General features: G+C 55.4%; 10 protein-coding genes across 10 annotated transcripts; 6 read left to right on the top strand and 4 right to left on the bottom strand.

Annotated features, from left to right (window-relative positions):
- Positions 1-618: 618 nt before the first annotated feature.
- On the top strand, positions 619-2,168 carry CCOS01_10673 (calcium/proton exchanger; the record flags this gene model as incomplete). The annotated part of the gene is made up of 3 exons (XM_060458827.1): positions 619-904; positions 972-1,420; positions 1,479-2,168. 3 exons carry the CDS (start codon positions 619-621, stop codon positions 2,166-2,168), a joined length of 1,425 nt encoding a protein of 474 aa, XP_060310629.1.
- Positions 2,169-2,786: 618 nt separating this feature from the next.
- Positions 2,787-5,788, bottom strand: CCOS01_10674 (uncharacterized protein; the record flags this gene model as incomplete). The annotated part of the gene is made up of 3 exons (XM_060458828.1): positions 2,787-2,969; positions 3,132-5,231; positions 5,300-5,788. 3 exons carry the CDS (start codon positions 5,786-5,788, stop codon positions 2,787-2,789), a joined length of 2,772 nt encoding a protein of 923 aa, XP_060310630.1.
- Positions 5,789-6,339: 551 nt separating this feature from the next.
- Positions 6,340-7,890, top strand: CCOS01_10675 (cytochrome oxidase assembly protein; the record flags this gene model as incomplete). The annotated part of the gene is made up of 2 exons (XM_060458829.1): positions 6,340-6,722; positions 6,795-7,890. 2 exons carry the CDS (start codon positions 6,340-6,342, stop codon positions 7,888-7,890), a joined length of 1,479 nt encoding a protein of 492 aa, XP_060310631.1.
- Positions 7,891-8,287: 397 nt separating this feature from the next.
- On the bottom strand, positions 8,288-10,370 carry CCOS01_10676 (lysyl-tRNA synthetase; the record flags this gene model as incomplete). Its single annotated transcript, XM_060458830.1, has 5 exons — positions 8,288-8,298; positions 8,356-9,586; positions 9,711-9,931; positions 9,985-10,031; positions 10,090-10,370. 5 exons carry the CDS (start codon positions 10,368-10,370, stop codon positions 8,288-8,290), a joined length of 1,791 nt encoding a protein of 596 aa, XP_060310632.1.
- A 1,451-nt stretch (positions 10,371-11,821) lies between these two features.
- On the top strand, positions 11,822-12,114 carry CCOS01_10677 (uncharacterized protein; the record flags this gene model as incomplete). Its single annotated transcript, XM_060458831.1, has 2 exons — positions 11,822-11,955; positions 12,015-12,114. 2 exons carry the CDS (start codon positions 11,822-11,824, stop codon positions 12,112-12,114), a joined length of 234 nt encoding a protein of 77 aa, XP_060310633.1.
- CCOS01_10678 (uncharacterized protein) lies at positions 12,115-12,336 on the top strand (the record flags this gene model as incomplete). The annotated part of the gene is made up of 1 exon (XM_060458832.1): positions 12,115-12,336. A coding segment is annotated over one exon (222 nt), but the record flags the coding sequence as incomplete, so codon positions are not given.
- A 158-nt stretch (positions 12,337-12,494) lies between these two features.
- Positions 12,495-13,661, bottom strand: CCOS01_10679 (peptidase family S58; the record flags this gene model as incomplete). Its single annotated transcript, XM_060458833.1, has 1 exon — positions 12,495-13,661. The coding sequence occupies one exon, from the start codon at positions 13,659-13,661 to the stop codon at positions 12,495-12,497; it is 1,167 nt and encodes a 388-aa protein (XP_060310635.1).
- Positions 13,662-14,600: 939 nt separating this feature from the next.
- On the top strand, positions 14,601-16,209 carry CCOS01_10680 (iron-containing alcohol dehydrogenase; the record flags this gene model as incomplete). Its single annotated transcript, XM_060458834.1, has 3 exons — positions 14,601-14,630; positions 14,684-15,719; positions 15,779-16,209. 3 exons carry the CDS (start codon positions 14,601-14,603, stop codon positions 16,207-16,209), a joined length of 1,497 nt encoding a protein of 498 aa, XP_060310636.1.
- Positions 16,210-16,361: 152 nt separating this feature from the next.
- Positions 16,362-17,459, bottom strand: CCOS01_10681 (alkylated DNA repair protein AlkB; the record flags this gene model as incomplete). The annotated part of the gene is made up of 2 exons (XM_060458835.1): positions 16,362-17,125; positions 17,186-17,459. 2 exons carry the CDS (start codon positions 17,457-17,459, stop codon positions 16,362-16,364), a joined length of 1,038 nt encoding a protein of 345 aa, XP_060310637.1.
- An 872-nt stretch (positions 17,460-18,331) lies between these two features.
- Positions 18,332-19,503, top strand: CCOS01_10682 (cell division control protein 2; the record flags this gene model as incomplete). Its single annotated transcript, XM_060458836.1, has 3 exons — positions 18,332-18,368; positions 18,483-19,158; positions 19,221-19,503. 3 exons carry the CDS (start codon positions 18,332-18,334, stop codon positions 19,501-19,503), a joined length of 996 nt encoding a protein of 331 aa, XP_060310638.1.
- Between the last annotated feature and the right edge of the window lie 5,275 nt (positions 19,504-24,778).

Consider the following 24,778-nt stretch of genomic DNA (forward strand, 5'->3'; position numbering starts at 1 on the left):
CTCTGAGCACAAATATCTCCGTTTACCACCCACGTTTGTATTATTCTGCCTTGAAACCCGCTTTGTACTTTCTCCATTCGCACCTGCTTCACCTTATGGTTTACCTGCGTCTACCAAACCTACCTACCTTGCCGCACTTATTCCACTTTCCCACTCTTCCGCTACGACATTACCTTAGTGTAGCCCCAGCAAGCCCCGTTGGACTTTCTTTCCGCCCCATGTCCTAGGTTCTTAGGTAGAGAAGCTGCATCCCTCCCCTGGACACCTTCACCTTGGCGCGCTAAGTCATTTCTACCACGGGGTGAAAGTCATTCACCATCTTTCCCTCCTCCAAGCCACACTCTGGCATCGCAACCACCCACCACCCGCTACTCTTTTTCCATTCTTCCACTACACCTTTGGGATCCGGGCGCACAAATTATCAGGTCGCCCTATCCCGCGCGTGGATCGTCACTCCCTTGTCTCTTCCTTTTTCCATTCTCGCCTTTTTCTAGTACTCGCCGGACGCCTTACCCCCAAAATCCGATCCGGCTTCCCATCTGTCACATCCACGGACCGCGCGACAGGAAATTCTTCTTCTTCATACTGGTCAGGGCTCCGGCTAATTATGACGGCGCCATGTCCGACGATTCAGCCAACCAACATTTCCGCGGACAGGTCCGCTCCTGGGGCACAGCCAACAAGCCCAACGGCCGCGAAGGCGACGTGAACGAGAACTCGCCTCTTCTTTCAAATGGCAACCACTCAGGAACCCACGATAGCCACATTGTCAACGGCGACGGCGGCAACAAGACCCTGAAGTTCCTCTTCAACGCGACACAGACACCTGGCACCGACAGCCCCAATGCCGCCGTAAGATACTCATCGCACGCCTGGCATGTCACCAAGGTGTCGCTCCTCAGCAGTAAGTTTAATCATGCGATATAGCGAGATCATGCGCCGCCGTGTGCTAACAGACCGTTCTCTCTCAGACTATGTCAACTTCCTGCTTGTCATGGTGCCTATTGGCATTGTGGCCGGAAAGTTGCACTGGAGCCCAGTCGCCGTCTTCACCATTAATTTCTTCGCCATTATCCCCCTCGCTGCTGTTCTGTCCTTTGCAACTGAGCAAATTTCGATGAAGCTGGGTGAGGCCCTCGGAGGCCTGCTCAATGCTACCTTTGGAAACGCCGTCGAGCTGATTGTCAGCATTGTCGCCTTGAAGGAGGGTCAAATCGAGGTTGTCCAGTCGTCTATGCTGGGCTCCATTCTCTCTAACCTGCTGCTTGTCATGGGCATGTGCTTCTTCTTTGGTGGAATCGTCAACATGCGCGACAGAGTTACTGGCCAGGGCATGGAACAGAGCTTCGCCTCTGCTACGGCGCAGACCACTTGCTCGCTGATGACGCTGTCATCAGCATCGCTGGTCATCCCCGCCACGGTAAGCCCTCCCGACAGGGTATGAAACCCCGCGCTTAATGACTAACAATACCTCGTAGCTCTACTCGGTCCTCGACAAGGCCGAAAGCGCCGAGAAGGAGCACAGCATCTTGGTACTCTCCCGCGGTACCGCCATCATCCTGCTGTTGCTTTATGTCTTGTACCTCTGGTTCCAGCTGCGCACTCACCCCAACCTCTTCGATGCCGAGACCCAGCACCACCACGAGGAGGAGGTGGAGGAGCCGATCATGGGCCCTATTGCGGCGGCCGTCGTTCTCGTCGTTACCACTGTCTTGGTCGCCATCTGCGCCGATTACCTCGTCGAAAGCATCGATCCCATTGTCGAAACCGCCCACATCAGCAAGAATTTCATTGGTCTTATTCTTATCCCCATCGTCGGTAACGCGGCAGAGCACGTCACAGCCGTCGTTGTTGCTATCCGCAACAAGATGGATCTTGCTATGGGTGTTGCCATTGGCTCTAGCATCCAGATCGCCCTTCTCGTTACCCCGTTCTTGGTCATCCTCGGATGGGCTGTTCTCGACAAGCCCATGACTCTCCACTTTGAGACTTTTGAGACTGTCGCCTTCGCATTCTCCGTGCTGGTCGTTACGTACACTGTCCAGGACGGCAAGTCCAACTACTTGGAGGGCGCCATGTTGCTTGGCCTGTACATCATTATCGCCTTGGCCTTCTATGTCAGCCCTAGCGACGCTATCGATCGGGTGCTGTCCGTTGTTCAGGGTTGAGGTAACTAAGCGCTGGAAATGCCAAAAGTTACGAAAAAGCAATTCGCAAGGCGCTGTCCACCCGACTGCCTTGTATACGTCAGCAAACAAACCAAGCCTACCACTATGTTCGAGTAGGCGTCTTGGCGCTGTGTCGATTACGGGACAATACCCAACAGTCACATCGAGCCCACAGACACCGAGTGACTGAACAATCTATCTTTGGGGATGATGCGCCCCCGGTGCGCATTTCCCTTGTGTACGTAGTCCGAACTGTATTATATTCCCTTGGTGTGGCTTTTTCGTTTGTGAGGCCAAGGTTTTAGGTCTCTCCGCAGAAACGGAGAAAATTGAACGGAGCAAAGGAACAGAGAAAGAAAGAAAAAATCATTGGTTCGCAAGGTCCGTAATCGCTAGTCTTTGTTCCGAATAAGAGAGAGAATATATACCATTATCGTCTGAAGAACCAAGAATTGCACTTTTTTGTATTTGCCTTTGACGCCTTGAACTATAGCCCTGGAGATAGAGAGTGCCGTGACGTGATCTATCTAGGGTAGTAGCATGTAATAATAAGAAAATAGGTCGTCTCCAACACCTAGGGTCCCACCCCTCTGCTTTTCTAGTCCCCAAAAAACCTCTTTACATTGTCGGTCTAGACATGGGGGCAATGATACCCTGCTTCTTGAGCACGCGCGGCTTGACCGCCGCCTGGTGAGATTCCTTGGTGACCCATTCCGGACCCATGGGCAGGCGGATTGAACGCTCGTACTGCTCCTTGGACTCGAATTGATGAGGGAGCTGTGTCGCGAGGTACTTATCGTTCTATAGGGAAAGTCAGTCTTGGTTCTGTTCTTATATTTATGTACTCATGGTGTAAGATGTGGTATTGTGCAGGTAATTTCGAAAAAGAACGAGACAGAAAAGGGGGAGAGGCAGAAGCTAGTGTGTGGTGGAAAAAAAAGGGAAGAAAGGAAGAAAGCATACCTTTTTGACGCGCTTCTCGCTGATGATAACCCTCTCCAACTTGGCATCCTTGCGGTTCGCCTTCTTGACGCCCTCCACCTTTGTAACGAACCGGCCCTGCTGACGCTTCTTCTCGCGCGCGCTCACGCCGTCGCCGACCCAGCCGCCCCATCCAGGTAGCGTGTTATCGACAATCTTGTCGTCGTCTGCGGTCTGGATGGCTTCCTTTTCGCGCGCGAAATCGACGACGACGTCGTCGCCCGCGAAGGCTTTGTCCATTTGGGAGATGTCGCGAATGGCGAGCGGCAGGTGGGATTCCGGGGAGTCCGAGTCGGAGTCTTCGGAGGAGGTGTCGGCTGCTGCTGCTGCTGATGTTGTCGTCTTGTTTGCTTTTGACTTTGATTTGGGCTTGGAGGAGGAGGAGGCTGTGATGGCGAGGGAGTTGTCTAGGTCCTCTACGCGCGCGCCGCTGGATTTGCCGCCCGTCTTTGCGGATTTCTTGCGCGGGCCCGAGGACCAGCCTGAGCCCGTCGTCGAGGGCTCGGCTGTGAGGGAGTAGCCCGTGTTGACGGCGCTGTTGTTGGGCGCATCGTCTCCGTCTTCCACGTCAACGTCGTCACCCCGGGCGGCAGCGGCGGCGGCCTTCTTTTGCTTCCTCCACAGCGCTGGGGCCGAGATGGCGGGCTGCGCGGCGCTGCCGTACTTCTTGCGCCCCACCTCCGTGACCTCGTCTTCCTCCTCGTCATCGCTGCCGCCCGAGTCCAGGTCCCGGCGGATCTGCGCAATGAGCTCGTCGTTTGCCTTCTTCTGCTGCGCCTCGGCCTTTTGCATGAACTTCATCTTCATCAGGTCGGACTTGGGGCCGTCGTCCTCTTCGTCGTCGATGCTCTCGAGCTGTTTCAGGAGTCTCCTGTTCTCCTTCCCGCTGCGGCGGCCGGTGCCCTCCCCGTCTTCGGATTCGTCCTCGCTGTCGCTGTCCTCTTCCTCCTCCTCCTCCTCGTCAGAATCATCCGTCCGACCATCCTTGCGCCGCCTCAGCTCCTCCTCGCGGCGCGCCATGTCGTGCAGACCTGCGCGGTACTCGTCGTCCCAGACGGCGCGCTTGTTGGACGACCCCAGCTTGGCCCACTTGGAGTCTCTGTGTCTCGCGCCGACGCGCTCCAGCACCCGCGCGCGGTCTTGGGCATCCCGCTCGGCCTCGGAGTCGACCTCGACGTCGCCGTTCTCGGCCATGGCCTCCTTAAGCTTCGCCGCCTCGCGCTCCTTCTCCTTGCGGTGGACGCGGTGGTACGCCTTGGACTTGATCTTCTTGATGCGCGCCGCGCGCTTCGTCTCGCGCGAGGCGAGCTCCCTCTCGCGCCGGCGCTGGTGGATCATGTCCTGCAGCTCCTCTTTCGACATGCCCTCCTCCCTCTCTGCTTTCGCGCGCGCGTTCTCCTCCTGCTTGTTCATCGCCAGACCAGACGCCTGCATGATGTTGAGGATCGTCTGCTCGAGCTCGTTGCCCGTCGAGTTCTTGGCCGTGATGGCCTGCAACTCGCGGTTGTCGAGCCCCTCGTCGGCGGCGTTCTGCGGAAGCGGGAAGACGAGGTGGTCGGCGCGGCGGTTCTGCTTCACCGTCTCCTGCCATCGGCCGATGGTCTCGCTCGTCTTCTCGTAGGCCGCCGCGCGCGCGAGGCGGTCTTGCTGGCGCTTGTACAGGGGCACCTCGAGCTTCTTGCCCGCGCCGGGGCGGGACGCTTCTTTTTCTTCTTTGGCCATGAGCTTGACGGATTTCCGCATCTGCGCGTCCTTGACGCCGGACAGGCCGAGGTCCTTGAAGCTGATCTTTTGCTTTTGCTTTGTGGGGGCGGCATCCTGGTCTTCGTCGTCACCACCAAAATTGGCGATGAACTTTTGGAGATCGCCGAGTTTGGAAGGGTCCGCTTCCTGGTCGTCTTCGTCCTCGTCTGAGGAGGGCGGGCTCTCGGCCTCGGAGTCTGAGGCGTCCGAGCCGTCTTGGCCGTCCTGGTCTGCCATGGACTCGTCGGACTCGTACTCGTCGAGGGCTTGGGCCAGGTCTATCGCGTCCTCGCCAAGGGACTCATCGTCATCTTCGTCGTCTTCCTCTTCTGAATCGTCCTGTGTAATCTCAGTCAGCTGTGGAAGCTCTCTCGTGGGCATATCAAAACATTTTGTTCGCCACCCACCTGGTTCTTCTTCTTGCCCTTGCTACCGCCGAATGCGTAACCCTGGAAATCCTCGTGATCGCTATCGCCAAAGGCCTCGTCACTGTCGAGCTCCGAGTCCTCGTCTTCGTTAACGCCGTAGTGCCACTCGTTTCCGTCGCTGTCACTCTGGTACTCGTCGGAGTCACCGCCTGCGCCGCCAGCAGATGGCTTGGCCTTCTTTCGCCTGGGCTGGTCGTCGTCCTCGTCTTCGTCGTCCTCTCCATCTTCGTCGTCATCGTCGTCGACGGCGCGGCGCTTTTTCCTAGCCTCCGGTGCGGCTTCGATCTCGCGGAAGCGTGGAGTGCGCTTCTCCTTGGGCGCGTACAGCTCGGAAGCGGTGGTGAAGGCGTCGAGGGCCTTGACTTGGGCCTTGTTCTTCGACTTGCGGAAGGTCTTTGCCGCCGGCTTGCTGGAGAGCAGAGGTCGGCCGTGGGCTTGCCGCCCATGGGATTGCCTTCCGGGGGGCATCTTGTGTGTACAAAGTAGACGAAAAACAGGTGTTGACTTTGGTTGCGAAAGAAGTGACGCCGAAACAAAAGTTGAAAATTCGTCGACCGTGTCCCGCCTCAGCTCGGATTGCAGCGCACACACACAGTTCGTGGTTTCCCAAAGCAGCGAGCATGGGCAACTTTTTCAAATTCTGCCATAGTGGGCGCAAGGCGGTGAGCCAGAAATTTACAGCGGGGCACACATTGAAGACCCGGACCCCTGCTCGATTCTCAAAGTGTCGGATTCCAGTGGTCTCCAGTTTTCTGTTCCGCGCCGCTGCCCACCGGCGTCCACTGACCGTCCAGGCCGACTCCAGAGTCCAGGGGACCTTTGCGCGATCGAACGAGTGGGCCCACTTTCCACACTGATCAAGCCGAAGGGACCCGGAACTGACCAGCCAGGGAAGTCCGACCACTGGGCTGCCCTGGATTTCCAAAATAATTTATTCTATGATTCATTTATACCTACAACGTCCACACCTCCACCTCCAATTGCACTCTGGAAACACCGCAAACACCACCACCACCACCATGGCGTCGTTCGCACCAGGCCTGCGGAGGCTCGCCGTGAGGGCATCTCCCTCGCTCTTCGTGTGCCGCCAATGCCAGCGCCAACAGCCGCAATGGCGCTCGTCCCCGTCCCGCGTCCTCGACACCATCGTACGATCCCAGCAGCAGACCCGGAGCTTCACCCAGACCAAGGCGCCGCTCAACTTCAGCAGCAACGCCGTCATCGCAGACAAGCCGTCCGCCTCGATCGCAGCGCAGGCTGTGGCCAAGGCCAAGAAGGCCACCAAGAAAAGGGCGTGGCCTGAGACGAACTCCAAGTCTGTGGGATACTGGCTCGTCGGCAGCGCCGTCAGCGTCTTTGGCATCGTCGTCTGGGGTGGCCTCACACGACTGACTGAATCTGGGTAACGATAATTCTCCCTCCTGTTTTTGGACTGCCTCCCAGGGACACTGCAGCTAACCCCTTTCCAATGCAGCTTGAGCATCACCGAATGGCGTCCCGTAACCGGCTCCATGCCCCCGATGAACCAGGAAGACTGGGAATCCGAGTTCGAAAAGTACCGCGCCTCCCCCGAATTCAAGCTCCTCAACCCGCACATGGACCTGGCCGAGTTCAAAAAGATTTACTTCATGGAGTGGTCCCACCGCCTCTGGGGCCGCTTCATCGGAATGTCCTTTGTCCTGCCCACCCTCTACTTCATCGCCCGCCGCCGCGTCACCCCCAAGATGGCCGTCAACCTCTGCGGCATCTCCTGCCTCATCGCCTTCCAGGGCTTCATCGGCTGGTGGATGGTGAAATCCGGCCTCAAGGACGACCTCTTCGCCCCCGGCTCCCACCCGCGCGTCTCCCAGTACCGCCTGACCGCCCACCTCGCCACGGCCTTCGTCTGCTACTCCTGGATGCTCCTGTCCGCCCTCACCGTCTTCCGCACCCGCCGCCTGCTCGCCGACCCCGCCGCCGCCAACAAGGCCCTCGCCGCCCTCCGCAACCCGGCCATCAAGACCTTCCGCCGCCTCTCCTTCGCCCTCGTCGCCCTCGTCTTCACCACCGCCATGTCCGGCGCCCTCGTCGCCGGCCTCGACGCAGGCCTCATCTACAACGAGTTCCCCTACATGGGCCTCGGCCTGACCCCGCCCTCGGGCGAGCTCTGGGACAAGTTCTACTCGCGCAAGGAGGACGGCTCCGACCTCTGGTGGCGCAATATGCTCGAGAACCCTAGCACCGTCCAGCTCGACCACCGCATCCTCGCCATGACCACCCTCTGCTCCATCCTCTCCCTCTTCGCCTACTCCCGCACCCGCCGCGTCGCCGCCGCCCTCCCCGCCAACGTCAAGAAGGGCGTTCTCGGCACCGTCCACCTCGTCCTCATGCAGGCCGCCCTCGGCATCAGCACCCTCATCTACATCGTCCCCGTGCCCTTGGCCGCGGCGCACCAGGCCGGCGCCTTGGCGCTGCTCTCTGGTGCCTTGGTCCTTGGACACCGTCTGCGCGTGCCAAAGTCAACCCTGGCCATGATCCAGAAGCGGATGAAGGCCAAGGCGAAGGCTATCAAGTACAGCAGGCGTTCCTAGGCCCGGGTCCACTCTCCCAATGACTTGCGACTTACTCCCTACAGAGTTACAGTTTTACATTATTTGGTTTAACTGCATTATGGCAGCGACAGCATTTTTTGCATTATGGCAAGTACGATACACACAAAAGCAAGTAGATATGTATAACATTGTAGCAACAACGGATGGACACGGCCAGCCCTTTGAGGCGGTCATTGTGTACCTCGAATCTATCCCATTCAAAAACATTTTGCTCATTTTTCTTTTAATAGAAGCTCAACTCTAGACTATGGAACGTCTGCCGGATATCACTGGGGGCGTACACTTTCTCTTTTTATCTTCTCCGCGTGCGTCACTTGTAGACAATCAGACAGGGCGATTTGTCTTGACATCCGATCCCAGCCATCTTGAGAACTCTCTATTTGTGGGCTGTGATGCATTATTAGCCTCAAATTTTCGCTGCAGCGGAAAGCAGTCAAGACTTACCAATTCCCTCTTCGGGGACAGGCTTGACGCCGACAACCTCGGCCGCGGAGGCCTTCTTCTCACCCTGCTTCTCCTCCTTCATGAAGGGGAAGGCAAGCACCTCACGGATGCTGTAGTTGTCGGTCAAGAACATGACCATTCTGTCAATACCCATACCCCAGCCACCGGTAGGCGGCAGACCGTACTCAAGAGACATGCAGAAGTTCTCGTCAATGAGCTGGGCCTCGTCGTCACCCTGGTCCTTCTGGCGGGCCTGCTCCTCGAAGCGCAGTCTCTGGTCAAAGGGATCGTTCAACTCGGTGTAGGCGTTGACAATCTCCTTCTTGCACACAAAGGCCTCGAAGCGCTCGCACAGACCGGGAATGTCGCGGTGGTACTTGGCGAGAGGGCTCATGACTTGCGGGTGGCCGAAGATGAAGGAGGGGTTGACGCACTGCTCCTCAATGTACTCGCCAACAAGCTTGTCGATCATGCGGGCGTTGGTCAGGGGCGGTGAGCACTCGAGGTTCATCTTCTTGAGGACCTTCTGGAGGAACTCGTTGGTCTCGGCAGTGTGGAGCTGGTCGGCGGGAGGGAACTTCTCGCCTGTGGCCTTCTCGAGCTCGGGAATCATCTCAAAGCGCTTCCAGGGCTTCTCCCAGTTGACCTCGTAGACCTCACCGTGCTGGGTGTGGAACTTGGTCTTGTAGCCGCCAGTGACATGCTTGACAAGGCCGCTCACGAGCTCTTCGGTCAGGTCCATGATGTCATAGACGTCGGCAAAGGCTTGGTAGAACTCGCAGGTGGTGAACTCGGGGTTGTGCGTCAAGTCGATGCCCTCGTTTCTGAATTGACGGCCAAGCTCGTAGACGCGGTGGAGGCCACCGACGACGAGCTCCTTGAGGTAGAGCTCGGGAGCGATTCTCATGAACATTTGCATGTCGAGGTCGTTGTGGTGGGTCTTGAAGGGGGCAGCGGTGGCACCTCCAGCGATGGGACCCATCATAGGCGTCTCGACCTCGATGAAGTCCCTGTCGTCGAAGAAACGTCTGATGTAGGTGACCATCTTGGATCTTGCGATAAGGATCTGGCGGCTCTTGTCGTTCATGATGAGATCAAGGTAACGCTTGCGGTGGCGCTCCTCGTGGTCCTTGAAGCCGTAGTACTCGTCGGGAAGGGTGTGCAGGCAGGGGGTAAGGAGAATGAACTCGGTCGCGAAGATGGAGAGCTCGCCCTCCTCGCCCTTCTCGATCTTGGACTTGGGTGCGGTACGGCCGGGGTATCCAATGATACCAACAATGTCACCTATGCGCGGTCATTATTTCGTGATTCCCACCCAATCAGGAAATTCAATGCTTGCCTCGGCGAAGGTGGACGTGCTGGTCCTCAAATGACGGGCTTCCCTCTGCGACCTCTTGCGCCTGTGCCATAACCTGGACCTTGACGCCCTCGGCACGGATATCGTAGAAGAAGAGCTTGTTGCCGGAGGCACGCTTGTTGTAGATACGAGCGCCCACGCGGACGACCTTCTCCTTGTCATGCTCGCCAGACTTGAGGTGACCAAAGTCCTTGACAAAGTTGCGCAAGTCGTAGTCGGCTGCAACGATGTCAGTATAGAGGTTCAGGGATGAATGTGTTTGCAGATCTCACTGTGGAACTTGTGGGGGTAAGGGTTGGGAGACTTGGTCTCGCGCAGCCTATCGTCATATTGTCAGCCCATACAACCGCTTCTTCGTCTCCGTGGGAAATACGCACTTGTTGATGGCGCGGGATCGGTTCTCGAAGTACTGGCTGGGGTCCAGGTTCTTCTCGTCGGCCTCGGCGTTGCCCTTCTTGGCAGCAGCAGGCTTGGGAGGGGCAGCGGCGGCCTTCGCAGCCTTAGCAGCCTCTCTTTCGCGGGCCTTCTGGCGCTTCTTCAGCTCCGTCTTGGAGACCATCTCGCCGGTGACCTCATCCTTGAGAAGCTTGGCAGTCTCCTCGACCTTGAGGTCCTTGACCTGCTCGGTGGGGGGTTCGGGAGCACTTGAGTCGGCCATGATTGCGGTTTGCTGTGTCCACAAGATGTTTGTCAGGAAACAGAATCTGGGGGAGGGTGTGCGGGGGAATTCCCGTCGTTAAATCAGGGAACGGAGGTTGACTCACCAAATTTGTCTTGCGTCTCGCGATCGAAGTTTTACCAGTCAAAATTATTTAATGCCGGGACGAGGGGCAGCAGTGCATTGGCTACGGCGGGGTAGTGCCATTGACTCATTTGCCCTGACTCACCGCCTTCGATGGAGGGGCAGAGCGACCTGCGGGGGGAGGGGTGCTTTCCCTGCCAGGCGGGCTGTGCCACGATAAGCTCAGCACTGTATTCTCGCACTGCTACCCCTGAGCCCCTGAATGGTGTTCACGATGCTGCAAAAGCGGTCCAATTTGAACTCCAAGCGTGGAAAGGTGGTCGAGGATACTTTCCGTGTTTCCAAAAGCTCTGAGAACCAGAGGTATATCTGTTTCTCTCTGAAGATTGTCTTAATTACAACGATGCGCTGGCGTTCGGCTTGACCTAGCCAGCTGGATGTAATGCCTCGTAGTCAACCCTTCTAAAGAGAATCACAGTGCAACATAGAAGTGAAAACAATTTAAAATGATAGATCAGATTATATGTTCAAGCTTATATTGCATGAAACGTGGTAGTCACTATACGCCAGAGTCGGTCAAACGAGCAGACCCGGCTCAAGTTGCAGGGAAACAAGTCTAAGGGCAACATCTGGACCTGAGGTCGTTGATGATTTGATACCAGAATCAGATAATACAAGCCTATCATGGTCATTGATTTACTATTAGCAGTTCTTGCTTAGGTTATGGCGAAAGATGGGACTGATTTCCAGCTTCTGCACATGAGTTAAGATCTGGACCTGGCAGGTGTTCTGCGCGAACAAGATATGTGTTTGGATCCTAATTAGACCGGACCTTTATACCATAGAACATACAAGCTAGATTTCCTCGACGAGATAGACAGAAACCCAGGAAAGCTAGCTAAGAGACGCATGGCATTCAACCGCATACTTTGCCCATCAACCTCTATGGATCGTCCTCTGGTGAAAATAAACAAATATTGCATGCCACTCCCCAATAATTTCCCCACAGATAAAGAAAGACTGACTAACTTGGCAATTATCAAGTCATGCTATTCAATGGGATTGTATGAGTTCACGGTGAAAGAATGTTCTGCGTGGCCCCCGCCTAATTGAGGATACAATATCACATGCCTCACTCCTTCTATGGAACCTGCCCACCTTGTCCAATGCCTTAATACTGCGTAATCACGATCGGGAAAGTCCCAAAAGCTCAGACCAGGTCTATGATTACCCTCTCTTTGCTCCTGTTCATCTTTGGCAGTTGCTTCCAATCTCAGTATAGACCTTGCGTATATCCATAACATCATCGAAGATCAGTCGACTGGCCCCAATCTCGATATTTAGCAGAATTATCGCAACAGTTCACCATGTCGTCTGGATCATCCCCAGTCAAGAAGGCGGTCATACAAGAAAGCGCGGACAGCAGAGGTCCATCCGAGTTCTCGGAGCGGGAATTCCGTGTACTCGCCATCAAGGCCATCAATCGACTCTTCGGGGCTCGGTAGGTCAACGTTCAGAAGGAATTGTTTCTAGCTTACACAGATTAACATGAGAATACAGCAATGCCCTTATCCGCAGCTTCAACGCTTTCTTTCGCCTCCTCAGCAGGCTGAACATTGTCGCGCGCCCCTTGAGTGTCCATAGCACCCCGGAGACCTAGAGAGCCCATTGGGAGGAGCTCAGAGACGCCATCGTGGAAGTCTACGATCTAGCCGACAATTTGCTTGATTTGACCTTGCAAACCGAGGAGTACATCGACACTACAGGATACGAGTCGCTCTTGGTGGGGACAAACACTTTCCTCGCGGCCATGAAGGTCCCTCTTCAAGCGCTACATGATACTCTAGTGGGCAAGGGGAAAGGGGTGGCAAAGTCTAAATAGACACTTCGTGAGGAGAACGTGAGGCACAATCGATGGATCCGGATACAATCACTCCAGGAAAGACACACACGAGCATTGTATGAGAAAGGAGACTGCGTTAGTCACCGAAACGATACAAAAAGTGGGCAATTATTTCGCTGGGTAGACAAGCTAAATTCCTACGAATCATATGCGTATTTCTGCATGAGCTCCTTTAAACGATCCAGAGGCAATTCCTCAACTGTGTGTCCCAAAAAGCCCTTCAAGGTCTCGGCCGAAGACAAGGCGTTGTAGATGCTCTCCTCCGTCGCATCCGCCGCCGCCTCCAGAAGCGCATTGATACTCGTGTCGTCAACCGACTCAACCTTGAGCGCCTTGGCCTTGAACGGGTCCACCTCCTGCGTCTCCGTCGTCAGCGTCTGCACGGGAATGCGATTGCCCGTAGAGAAGGCGAGGAAGATGTCGCCCGAGGGGTTATGCCCGTAGCCGCCGACCCGCGCCAGCCCGACGGTGGCCCTCTTGGCGAGCCTCTGGCACTGGATGGGCGTCAGGGGCGCGTCGGTGGCGATGGTGACGATGATGGAGCCGTCCTTCTTGTCCTTGTGCGCCATGACCTCGGCCAGCGTGTCCTTCTTCTCCTTTGCGAGAGTGCGGCCGACGGGGAAGCCGCCGATGCGGAGGTGGGCCGCCCTGCCGTAGTTAGCCTGCACGAGGGCGGCGACGGTGTAGCTCGTCTCCTTGCCCTCGCTGTCGATCCCGGGCACGACGCGGGACGAGGATCCGGTGCCGCCCTTGAACCAGTGGCAGATCATGCCCGTGCCGCCGCCCGTGTTGCCCTCGGGCACGGGGTCGTCCGTCACGGACTCGATTCCCTTTGCGACGTGTGCGGATGTGACAGCCAATTTGGAGATGTCGTTGAGGAACCCGTCAAAGGTCTCGCCGACGACGGGTAGCAGGAACCATTCGATTTCCCCGTTCTCGTTGGAGTAATGCTTGATGGCGTACTCGTAGATGCCGCGGTACGCGTCGCCCACCGAGAAGGAGTTGGTTAACACGATGGGGCTGGCGAGGAGACCAGTCTCCTCAATCCAGTGGGATCCGGTCAGCTCTCCGGAGCCGTTGAATCGGAAGATGCCGGCGTAGCAGGCCTCCTTGAACCATTCCTGGCGGGGGAGGATGACTGTTACGCCCGTGTTGACTCCCTCCTCTGTGCGGATGCTCTGCGTTGAGGCGAGGACGCCGGGAACATCGGTAATGGAGTTCTTGGGTCCCGCCGGCCATCTTCCGAGGTCGAGGTTGGGTAGGACATCGCGGATGCGGCCGCGAGGAGTTGATTGTGTAGCCATCTCGTGGAATCAGTTGAGTTGCTTTAGAGTGGAAGTTGAAAGTGAGAAGTCAGACAACTCTGTTCTTATGGTTCCAGTTATAGAGCCGCAACCACAGTCTTTATACATCTTCGCAATCGTAGAAGCATCGTGGTCAGCAAACGTAAGTGGCGTGTCGCAATATTGTAAACGTTCAAGTTCCATTTTCTTTCTTCGCCGATGAAGGATCGAATAGCATCCACCAATTGACTTAGGCCGCATCAGCATAAGAGGATATCATCATGGATCCATTGGCCAATTGCGTCGTCGAACGAAGTCCGAGCCAGAACTTTTACGAATGCCTGGAGATCGCGCGTGGTTTCAATTCTTTCGGCCAGCTTCTTTGGGCAGGTGGATTTGGTACAAGTGGCGCCGCTACCTCACTGTGGACGTAACTCCGCTTACGTTGCGGTGTCAGCGCGGGCTAACCATCCGTGTGTACTCGCGTTTCTGACGTTCAATGCTGACGGTGTTTAAATCCCTCCATGGGCCGTCGACAGCAGCCTAGAACCAGGCATCTTTCAAAGATAAATACTGTACTCAATGGGCCCAAAGTAAGGTGATGAATCAATGCGGACGGAAAAGGGAGGTAATCAGGTACATGTACCTCGGCAAACGGGCCCCACACACAGATCGCTCGGCCGGCAAGTGGGGTCCGAATGCGGGGAAGCTGCTCCAACCCCCGGAGTGACCATCATTACCAAGCTCCCTGTCCAGTCTGAGAGCCCTGTGCGGAGGAGGCGCGGGACTTCGAATCCGACATCGCTTTCTCTCACATAGCATTGCAGCAGCTTCATCACACACCTTCTCTCCTGTTTACTCACATCTTGCGTAGAGTGAAGCGTCCTATCAGCCGTCACCTTGTAGACTATCCGGTGCAACCATTCCATTGACCGCTCACATATTCTTTCACAATTAACCATGACGCCCTCACTTCGGGTCATCCCCAACGTAAGCAGTTGCTCCCCTCTCGAGACAGATCCCTCACTCACACAAGATCACAGGCGGCGTCTCGTGCCGTATCCCTCTTGCGGACAATCCAGGCACATCCGCCATCATGCCCCTGCCATACCAACCCCGGCCATCACCACCACCACAACCCTTTGAACTTCACACCGAGGCCCCTCCGGACGAGCAACAAACGCGGCTATGCCACCCCCGTAGACGGCCCGCAGAAGGAGTACGCTTTTGAGATGGCCGCCTCCTCCATCCGCTTCGGCCCCGGCTCCACGCAAGAGGTCGGCATGGACTTTGCCAACATGGGCGCCAAGCGCGTGGCCGTCGTCACAGACCCCGTCGTCGACGGCCTCTTCGCCATGCAGCAGGTCCGCGAAGCCCTCGACCGCGAGGGCATCAACTACAAGGTCTACAACCAGACCCGCGTAGAGCCCAAGGACAGCAGCATCCGCGAGGCCATCGACTGGGCCCGTCCCTTTGCGCCCGACGCCTTCCTCGCTGTCGGCGGCGGCTCCGTCATCGACACCGCCAAGCTGATGAACCTGTACTCGTGCTACCCCGAGGCTCCCTTCCTCGACTTCGTCAACGCGCCCCTCGGCAACGGACGCCCCGTGGACAAGGCCTTGAAGCCGCTGATTGCCGTGCCCACCACCGCGGGAACGGGCTCCGAGACCACGGGCACCGCCATCTTCGACCTAGTTTCCAAGCGCGCCAAGACGGGCGTCGCTCATCGCAACCTGAAGCCCACTCTCGGAATCTGTGACCCGCTCAACACCCGCACGATGCCCTCGGCCGTGAAAGCCGCCTCCGGGCTTGACGTACTTTGCCACTCCCTGGAATCGTGGACGGCGATCCCCTACCACGAGCGTACGCCCCGGCCCAAGAACCCCATTTTGAGACCCGCGTACCAGGGCGCCAACCCCATTAGTGACGTCTTCTCGTTCCATGCGCTGAGAGCCACGGTGAAGTACCTGCCCCGTGCCGTCAAGAACCCCGACGACTATGAGGCGCAAAGCGAGATGCTGCTCGCCGCGACTCTCGCCGGTGTCGGTTTCGGCAATGCCGGCGTCCATCTCTGCCACGGTACGTTCCTCAAAGTACACCCCTTACGAAAATTCCTCCCCTAACGTGAGATAACACAGGCATGTCATACCCCATCTCGGGCCAGAACCCGGGCTACCAGCACGCGGGATACAAGGTCTCCTACCCCATCATCCCGCACGGGGTTTCCGTGGCCGTCACAGCGCCCGCCGTCTTCCGCTTCACGGGCGCCTCCAACCCTGAGCGTCATCTCCAGGCGGCCGAGGCTTTTGGCGTCGACGTCTCGCGCGTGCGCAAGGAGGACGCTGGAAAGGTCCTGGCCGACGCGCTGACCAAGTTCTTGGCGGACCTGGGTGATCAGCCGGCCGGTATCAAGGAATTGGGCTTCGGTACGGAACACCTGGACGACCTTGTCGAGGGTACGATTCCGCAGGCTAGAGTGTTGATGCTGGCGCCTGGGCTGGAGACGGAGTTGCAGAAGGAGAGGGAGCAGCTGAGGGGTTTGTTTGAAGCTTCTTTGGTGCACTCATAAAGTCTGGGACTGGTGAACCGTGTGTACTGTGCAGTGATTGGGGCCAGGATATAATCATGGAACTAAAAAGAAATTGAGTAATTCAGGTAGTAAGCAATCACCTTTTTGCATTGTTTTCTCGTTTTTTGTCTTTGGGTCGATGATTTTTGGCATCAGTCCCTCATCTGTCTTACGTTGAGGTTGATCCTCTTGTTCTGCATCCAGCCCTTCCACTCTTGGTACTTTCCATCTTCTGCCGGCCAGTCAGCCAAGTAATCAGGGCAAGTACCCTTCATGACCTTGGGCACGCCGTGCCACGCAAACCGTGAGTCCTTGGTCATGTAGATGGCGTCGCCGGAGCGGATGCGGAGAAGCAGGTACTCCTTCCCCGTCGCCCTCGCCTCGTCCGAGATCTTGTCCGGCTCGTTGGGCGCAATCATGAAGAGGCCGTCGCAGCCGAAGCTCAGGCTGACGAGACCCTTGTCCGTCTCCTCGCTGACGTCGCGGTGCATCATCATCGTGTCACCGGGCGTGTAGAAGTTGACGATGGCGGCCTGGGCCAGGGTCTCGGGGAAGATGGTCTCGAGAAAGTTGGCAATGTCGGACGGGAACTGTGGCGGGCGCTCTTCTGGGTAGATGCGGTTCGTCCAGTCGTACTGGCCGCCTAGCGTGACCCAGTGAAGACGGCGCTCCATGACCTGCTTGATCGATAGAGGCTTGTGGACGGAGGGGTCCTTTGGGGTGAATATGGGCGTTGGCTCGGGCGGGTATGAGAAGAAGGATTCGGCGGATCCGTCTTGGGCCTTTGGGTAGGGGAGGTCATAGTGCAGGTGAAGATTGGTTTGGTGTGTTGGGACGCTGAGATCTCGGTTGATCATCAATGAGAGCAGGGTCTTTTGTACTTCTGGAGGAACCAAATCCGGTACTATGAGGAGGCCTTTAGCGGATTTGTTAGAAAATATTCTACGTCTTGAGTTATCTCGTTTCGGGCATCTACCTGGCAGAAGTGGGTGATATAAGATGGGAACTTCTTTGAGTGACGAGGTATCGACGGCATGCGGGCCCAAGTGTGAGAAAGCAGCGGCTAGCTGCTCAACGGAAATCTTGCCAGCCTGTGAGAATTTCCCGGCTTGTTCTGTAGATCTCGGATCATCGAGAGAATCTCCATTTATGAGTTCTTTTTGGTCTGCTCTGGAGTATCCCTTCCACTGTGCCCGCATCGCCTCCGAGGGCTGCTCATGAGCGTCGAGCTCGACAATTTCAGCCGTCATAGTGAAGGGAGTGATTGGGTCTCGGAGGTGTATGAGGAAGCTGTATCCGTATTATAAAATTGAATGAGTGTTATTGAATCTCGTCGTCCATCAACGAAATATTCCAACTGGGTAATTTTCTCTCACGTCTACTCTGTCTTCGCATCGTATGAGAATAATTGGTGACTCTACGGTACAAAATCAAGAGTGAGCCAGTCCGTGACCCCACCATCAGCAGTGACCTTATCGCTATCGGATAAAGGATAAGCTCGTTATCGAGGGGGGGTTCAACACAGCAGGTACGCGGGCAGCCCACCAATAACCAGGGGAGCCCAGGCCACCCTACCACCTTCCGCAGACGCGACCCTTCCCTCCAGCGGCCTTGGTTGGGTGAGATCAGATCGCGCCTTGTTTTTCTTCATTGCTAGTAAACAACGACAACGGATTGCAATTTTAGCACCACAAAACATCGCCCAATCCGCCAAACGAAAAACGCCCATCCCGCCTGGGCCTTTTGCGACCGACATCGACGACAACACCCCATGGAGATTCTCCCCTTGTAACGGCCCTTCGACCCTCGACTTTTCTGCGTTTCCCCCTCCTGCCTTTTTTCTTGTGGTGCATCTTTGTTGCCCCCCTGACGACGACAACGTTCCTCCCTTTGGACTCCCGTCTTTCACTCTCTGCCCCGGAGAGACCCTCAGCTGTGCCCCTCCACACTTCGAGGTGACCGACCACACAACGAACCTGAACCCACCCGAACAACAAAGGCCGTTCCGATCGTGACAACGTCCTTCGACATTCTTTGGACCACCCTGCGATCGGACTCAATTAATTCGCTTGTCTTTTCCCCTACGAATTGATCCCCCGGATAAATACGCCGCACTGCAACCATGGAGAACTACCAGAAGCTCGAGAAGATCGGTGAAGGTAAGCAAGCCCCAGACAACGCCATCCTGGGCAGTCGACCTAGAATGGCATGACGCAACACCGGTCGGCTGCCACCTGTCACAAGTAAATACTGACTTGACCTTCTTTTTGCAGGTACCTACGGTGTCGTCTACAAGGCCCGAGACCTTCTCAATGGCGGTCGTATCGTGGCGCTGAAGAAGATTCGCTTGGAGGCCGAGGACGAGGGCGTTCCCTCCACCGCCATCCGCGAGATCTCCCTCCTCAAGGAGATGCGCGACCCCACCATCGTGCGCCTCTTCAACATTGTCCATGCCGATGGCCACAAGCTCTACCTCGTTTTCGAGTTCCTCGATCTCGACCTCAAGAAGTACATGGAGTCTCTCCCCGTCAACGATGGTGGTCGCGGCAAGGCCCTTCCCGAGGGCAGCTCCGAGTACCTTGGCCGCCTCGGCCTGGGCCAGAACGTCATCCAGAAGTTCATGTGGCAGCTCTGCGACGGCGTTCGCTACTGTCACTCCCACCGCATCCTTCATCGTGATCTCAAGCCCCAGAACCTGTTGATCGATAGAGACGGCAACCTGAAGCTGGCGGATTTCGGTCTCGCGCGCGCCTTCGGTGTCCCTCTGCGCACTTACACCCACGAGGTCGTCACCCTGTGGTACCGTGCCCCGGAGATTCTTCTTGGTGGACGCCAGTACTCCACCGGTGTCGACATGTGGTCCGTTGGCTGCATCTTTGCCGAGATGTGCACCCGCAAGCCTCTCTTCCCCGGTGACTCCGAGATTGACGAGATCTTCAAGATCTTCCGGTACGTGTTCCTGTCAAGCAGCCCCTGTTTCACCCTGTACCTGTCGCTAAACTTATCCACAGCTCGCTCGGAACGCCGACCGAGGATGTCTGGCCCGGTGTCACGTCCTACCCTGACTTCAAGAGCTCCTTCCCTAAGTGGATCCGCGACGAGTCTCTGCCGCTTTGCACGAACCTTGATGCAGAAGGTCTTGAGCTTCTCGAGATGATGCTGGTGTATGACCCCGCTAGCCGCATCTCGGCCAAGGCCGCCTGCAACCACCCGTACTTTGAGACCTACCCCGACCAGCACTCTGGCCAGACCATCAGAAGCGGCGGCCGCATCAACGGACACTACGGCAACTAGGAGTTTCCCGTGGTCCAGCGCGCGGTTCCGATGCAGCATCAGCGCTTCGGCCGCTTCTAATCACATCACTTTTTGGTCCTTGCATTATACCTTCGTTACACAAGGGAGAGGGAAAGGGTTTTCTCTTCGGGGGCCGGCCTAGGGCAAACAGCAGACTCTATGATCAGTATCCTATCGGGTTTTCAGGATACTGCGAGACTATGCTTGTCTCCCTTTTGGTCATTGAAGGTTCACCTACACAAAAGCAAGCTTTTACCATTCTATCCGCTGAAGGGGGCGGGACCATGGCCAACTGTGCATCAGGCCATATTAGTAAGAGGTAACTGGGGAATCGTGGGTAACCGGTTCAGTTCGGCACTTGGCAGTTTGACACGTCTGCGGATGTAAGGATGCGCACAACAGTCACACATGATGGGTTGTCAGGGCATTCGGATGTTGCGACAGGAAGAGATGATGTGTACGTCTTGACACTTTGCGTTTGGCTCAGCGGCACATTACACATCGTGGGACGTGACCATCAACCGGTTGTCCAGTCCATGTGCCACCAGACAACTGGGGGAGGCAGCCTTCCCCCAATATAACGAGAGAAAGAACAAGCAGAACAAAAACACCATCCCATACACAAACACAAAGGAGGACGACTTGACTTCTTCAATTTTCTTTTGTCGTAAACTTTAATGTACGGAGTAAGATGATGCATACGGTCGGTTTCGGTAGGGCAGGTTAATGGAACAAAAAGACTCGTTTGGCATTCTGCCTTTTGCCGCTGAAAATAATGTCACAAGCAAGAATCATGGCCTGTCTTGTGTCTGTTTGAGGTTCATCTGGGGAAAGGGGGGGGGGGGGGGATCGACTCTTTGAAGAAATCGATGCTTCTAGACTTTGCTTTACGAGGTTTTGTTTTTGGCGTACGAGCTATCTCAATGCTTCTGTATAGTCTCGTTCCCGTCTTGTAGAGTTCGAACGGCGTCAAGACCCTTACTGCATAAGCTCCAGATCTATAGCTCGGAGGTGTGTTGAGACGAGACGAAACCCTTCGTGCATGAGAGCCTAGACCCCCCTTTCTGGTGTCAGCTACTGGATTCTAGAGGGTGAGAGGGATCAGTTCATCCGACCATGTAAAGTTTTGGCCGGTTCAATTTTTTTCAAAGGGAGATGTAGATGTGTCCCCGCTAGCTAGCTTACCCGTGCATCCGCGCCGTCCATTCCTCAGCTTTCGATACTACTACCTGGGGCCACCGCTGGGGTCTAACGGCCAAGGGACCTTTGCTGGAATAGACGGATGACCGATCTCTGGCCCCTTTGTTGCGTCGAATGATTTTGGGGTGGGTTTGGCGTATGCAGGGTAGAGGGGGAAGAGCGTTCGAGATCGTGTTCTGTGACACGGGGAAGAGAGTGTGTGAGTATCTAGCGTGAGATGGAGGTGGTTTGGAATGTTGTGGCTTTGGAGGCGAAGGGGGAAGGGTGGTTCAGCTGGGGGGAGTTATTGGGAACGGCGTTTGATGGGTTTCTCCCTTTGGACCATAGGGAATCACTGGGAATCTCTGAGAAGATGACTTTACGGGTAAGCTTGTCTCGTATATTTGTCTGAGGTTTGAGGAAGTTGGTGTGAATGTTATCGCTTCATCACCCTTGGGACTTCTTCAGTTGGCAGAAGCAGAGGTGTAAATGAGATCAATATCAACTGGGCCTAAGACTTAGCGATGGTGCTACACGAGAAGCTACCTTTCAGTCTCGCGAGAAGAATTTGCAATGTAGTAAGAAGCCGCATGTTGCGGCTGAATGATACCCGTTAAGCACATCATCACTCGAGCAGGGATATTGACCAGAATGCCCATCCAATTCCGCACACATTCTGGTTTCAGACACCTCCTCGCGGAAATCAATCCGCACAGATCAAACGTTCCCAAGTGAAGCCATCGTGGGCAAATTCGACCACATCCGGCAAAACAATCAATGTCTTCTGCTTCCAGCCCCAAAGATAGCTCTACGCCAGGAAATCATTCGACTTTCTCCGGCATTTGAGGAGCTAAAAGTGTGTGTCCCTGGCCCGAAACACGTGGTAAAAAAAAGTCGTATCATTCTCTCACAAGAGACGAGAGGGTCCCCTTGTGATTCGGGAGTCAATGAACCGAACAGGTCTGGCGTGAAAGGGTGAGAGAGGGGAAAGGGGCGTGGGAACTACGTGATGGAAGCCTGTTCAGTCCCATCTCTGGATCCCCCTCTTTTACCTTACATTTAGGTTTCGTAGCTGAGGTAGAGGAGAATAGAGGGACAGAGGTGTGCAAAGACGTAATCCCTCGGAGAACATCCCACATGCGGCGAAACCTTCGAGTGAGTATCGTGAGAAAGGCGCCAGCAAAACTGTTGAGCACGTGGGTGATAGAAATACTCGTCGGTGGACTAATTAACAGCAAAACGGTGGCTTGTAATGGAACGTCCCACTTCGCCGACCTGAATTGCCCTACTCATTGCTGTTTGTAGAAACGAAGAACAAAAAAAAGAGGCAAAGAGTCGAGGTAGGTAGGCAGCCCAGCTATCGTGGTGTTCCTGACTCGGGGGAGGTGGTGGCTATCCGCCCGCGCGGCAGTCGTCGGAGTGGTTGCCTTTCCCGGCGAATTCTGTAAGCCGGGCGTCCGCGGAGTTTTGCTCTCTCTTATTATTCACCGTTCGTTCGACGGTAGGTACGGGGGCGTGGTTTCGTCAATGGAGAGAGAGAGAAAAGGCATTCACCGAAAGAGGCTAGGTGGAATCCAACGTAGAAGCGCTAGAAGGGATCTTCGCGCAGGAACAAACGACCTAAGACATTGTAGTGAAGGAAAGAGAGGGGGGGGGGGGGAAGAGGGGCAAACACATTCAACAGAATCAACAGAAACAGGTTCGATATGGACAATGAATAGGGGACGGTGTAAGTCTACCTATCCTATACACCCCCATCGTCCATCGTTGGAAGACATCACACAATATAGAGTTTCCCACACCCTTCTCAACCGCGAAATCGAAGCACTTTTCCTTTCAATCTAGACTGTGGGCGCGGAGAGAGAAATAACCAGCATCGAAGGATTTGGCAGGCTGAGCGGCGCGGGAGGGGTGCCACCCGTTCTCTCTCATCACGCCTTTTCTTCTGGTGATAGACGCCCTTCCGCATACCGCCTGCCTTCTTCATGGTTCGACCTCTTAGATGGATCGCCCTACGAAACGGCCTCCTTTTCCAAGTGATATCAGAAAGGGTGGGGGAGGAGGATCTACACTCCGATGCCGAGTGAGTGTGTGTCTGCGCATGCCCTTTCACAGCCGTGATAGCAGTGACTGGCTGGAGCAAGCTCCGAGCGAGTGTGATGAAAACGCCCCAGAGACGATCATGAAGCTAGCTATCGGTTTACACAAATCCTTCAAACGGAAGGACGATCATCCCGTTTCCCGCGCCGCCTCTAGTAATGGAATTCTTACCCTAACCTCATAGTATCAATTCTCAAGACTTCTAAGGTAGAAGCTAGAATGTGACAACATCCACCTCTTCCTGCCCTATTACCTACCTCCTCGGCCCCCCCCCCCCTCCCCACGACGAAACGGTTTCCTAAGCCGGAGTTTAGTCCGCCCATGTCTTGGTGACAAACAATAGGAGGGACGAAAAAAATGCGGGAAGACACTACCCGCTACCTATTTGAATTCCACCATTGAATTTCTAGTCCAATGATAATCCAAGAGATAAGATTCTCCCGAATAGGAAAGAGCAATGACAAGAAGCATGGCAAACAAGTAAACATGCGCAACCCTTTCCTTTCTGCCAAGATGAAAAAGCAGAATGTAAGATATTTCCTGAACCGGCCATCAGAACCGCGTGGTATCTTCACCTGCCACTGCTGCTTGACCTTTACCTTACGTACTCGTGTCAGTGACTTCACAAGGCACAAGGCCGACGGGAGGAATGAGGGCGTCGGCGACTAGGGAATGGAAAGGAAGAAGATCTTCCCTCCTCCCATCGGCATCGGCACCTTGCCGTACCTCCCTCCTCCCCGCTTACCCCGCCGAGCGCTCTCCCTCCCTCCCTCCCGGCGGCGGGACGATCCTCCCCCGGACGGGACGAACGGGATCCGATCGCACACGCGCGCACTTTCCTAGACCGATGGACGAGGTGAACATTCTATCTGATATCTACCTAGTGATTTGATAACAATGCTAGATCGACGAATAGCCGACAGGTAAGCGGGGACTACGATGAATAAGGGTCTCCGCGTAAAAACATGTACACAATGAAGCAAAAAGTAAGCCTCACGTCATGGAGATACTAGACTCATCAACGGGAAGCTTGCTCCCCGTCGTAGCGATAGGGTACTGGTGTCGTAAAAAACACAAATCGGGACCACAAAGTCCTGCATACGTTGCCTCCCTTTCCATGATTCCGAAGCCATCGTCAAAAGCAGAGAAGCAACGAGAGAGAAGCTTCTCACTAAGAGAAAAGTACGCGTAAGGCGGGAAAGGTGCGAGACGGGAACAAGCACCACACGCCAACGAGAACAACGACGACGATGGCGGCGGCGGCGACGGCAGACTGGTTGGCCGTACACATATTCACAAGGCCAGAGACGGGAGGCTAGCTCACCCAGAAACAGAACCCAATCACTACCTAATTCAGCAATGTCTCAAATGTCGTGACTGTCCCCCCATCGCCGCGCTGCCCCGGGGCTACATCTTTCCGTGTATCCGGGGTGAGCTCGATTTGTGTAATCGTGTGTGTGTGACCACGCCAAAAGAGTCGGCGTGTATGGGTAACCCAGAGTGCCCAAGAAAGGTGTACCGCAGGCAGCCTCCCTTGGAGGAGAAAGCTACCACAACGATCAAGGCTCGAAACGACGCAAGTCCCTACGGACCGAGACCTTCGCGCGGGATAGAAAAGGCGAACGAACGCCTTTGAACGTATCTAGTCTAGCCGCTCTGGTAAAACCACCCACCACAAAAAACCAGGAACCGCGGTAAAACGGGTGAAAAGAATCCGTGTCCGTGTTTACCTGACTACACCTCTCCTCATCTGCCGCCATCACGTAAAGTCAACAACTCCATACCATTTCCGGCGATTGTTCCCCTCTCAAATGTGTAAAGGTAAAAATGAATGGGTATAGACGGAGGGGAAAAAACAGGGGTCTATCTCTTACGGGTCTGGTGCTGAACAAAACGTAAACAAAACAAACAACGGGTAGATCGGTTCAGACGGTTGATCCCTTTGCACAGTCAGCTGCGTAAGCAAGTAGAGCACCAGATAGGCTAGAAGAGGCTT

This window comes from Colletotrichum costaricense, assembly GCF_030867565.1.
Source record: "Colletotrichum costaricense strain IMI 309622 chromosome Unknown Scaffold_11.1, whole genome shotgun sequence".
NCBI lineage: Eukaryota > Fungi > Ascomycota > Sordariomycetes > Glomerellales > Glomerellaceae > Colletotrichum > Colletotrichum costaricense.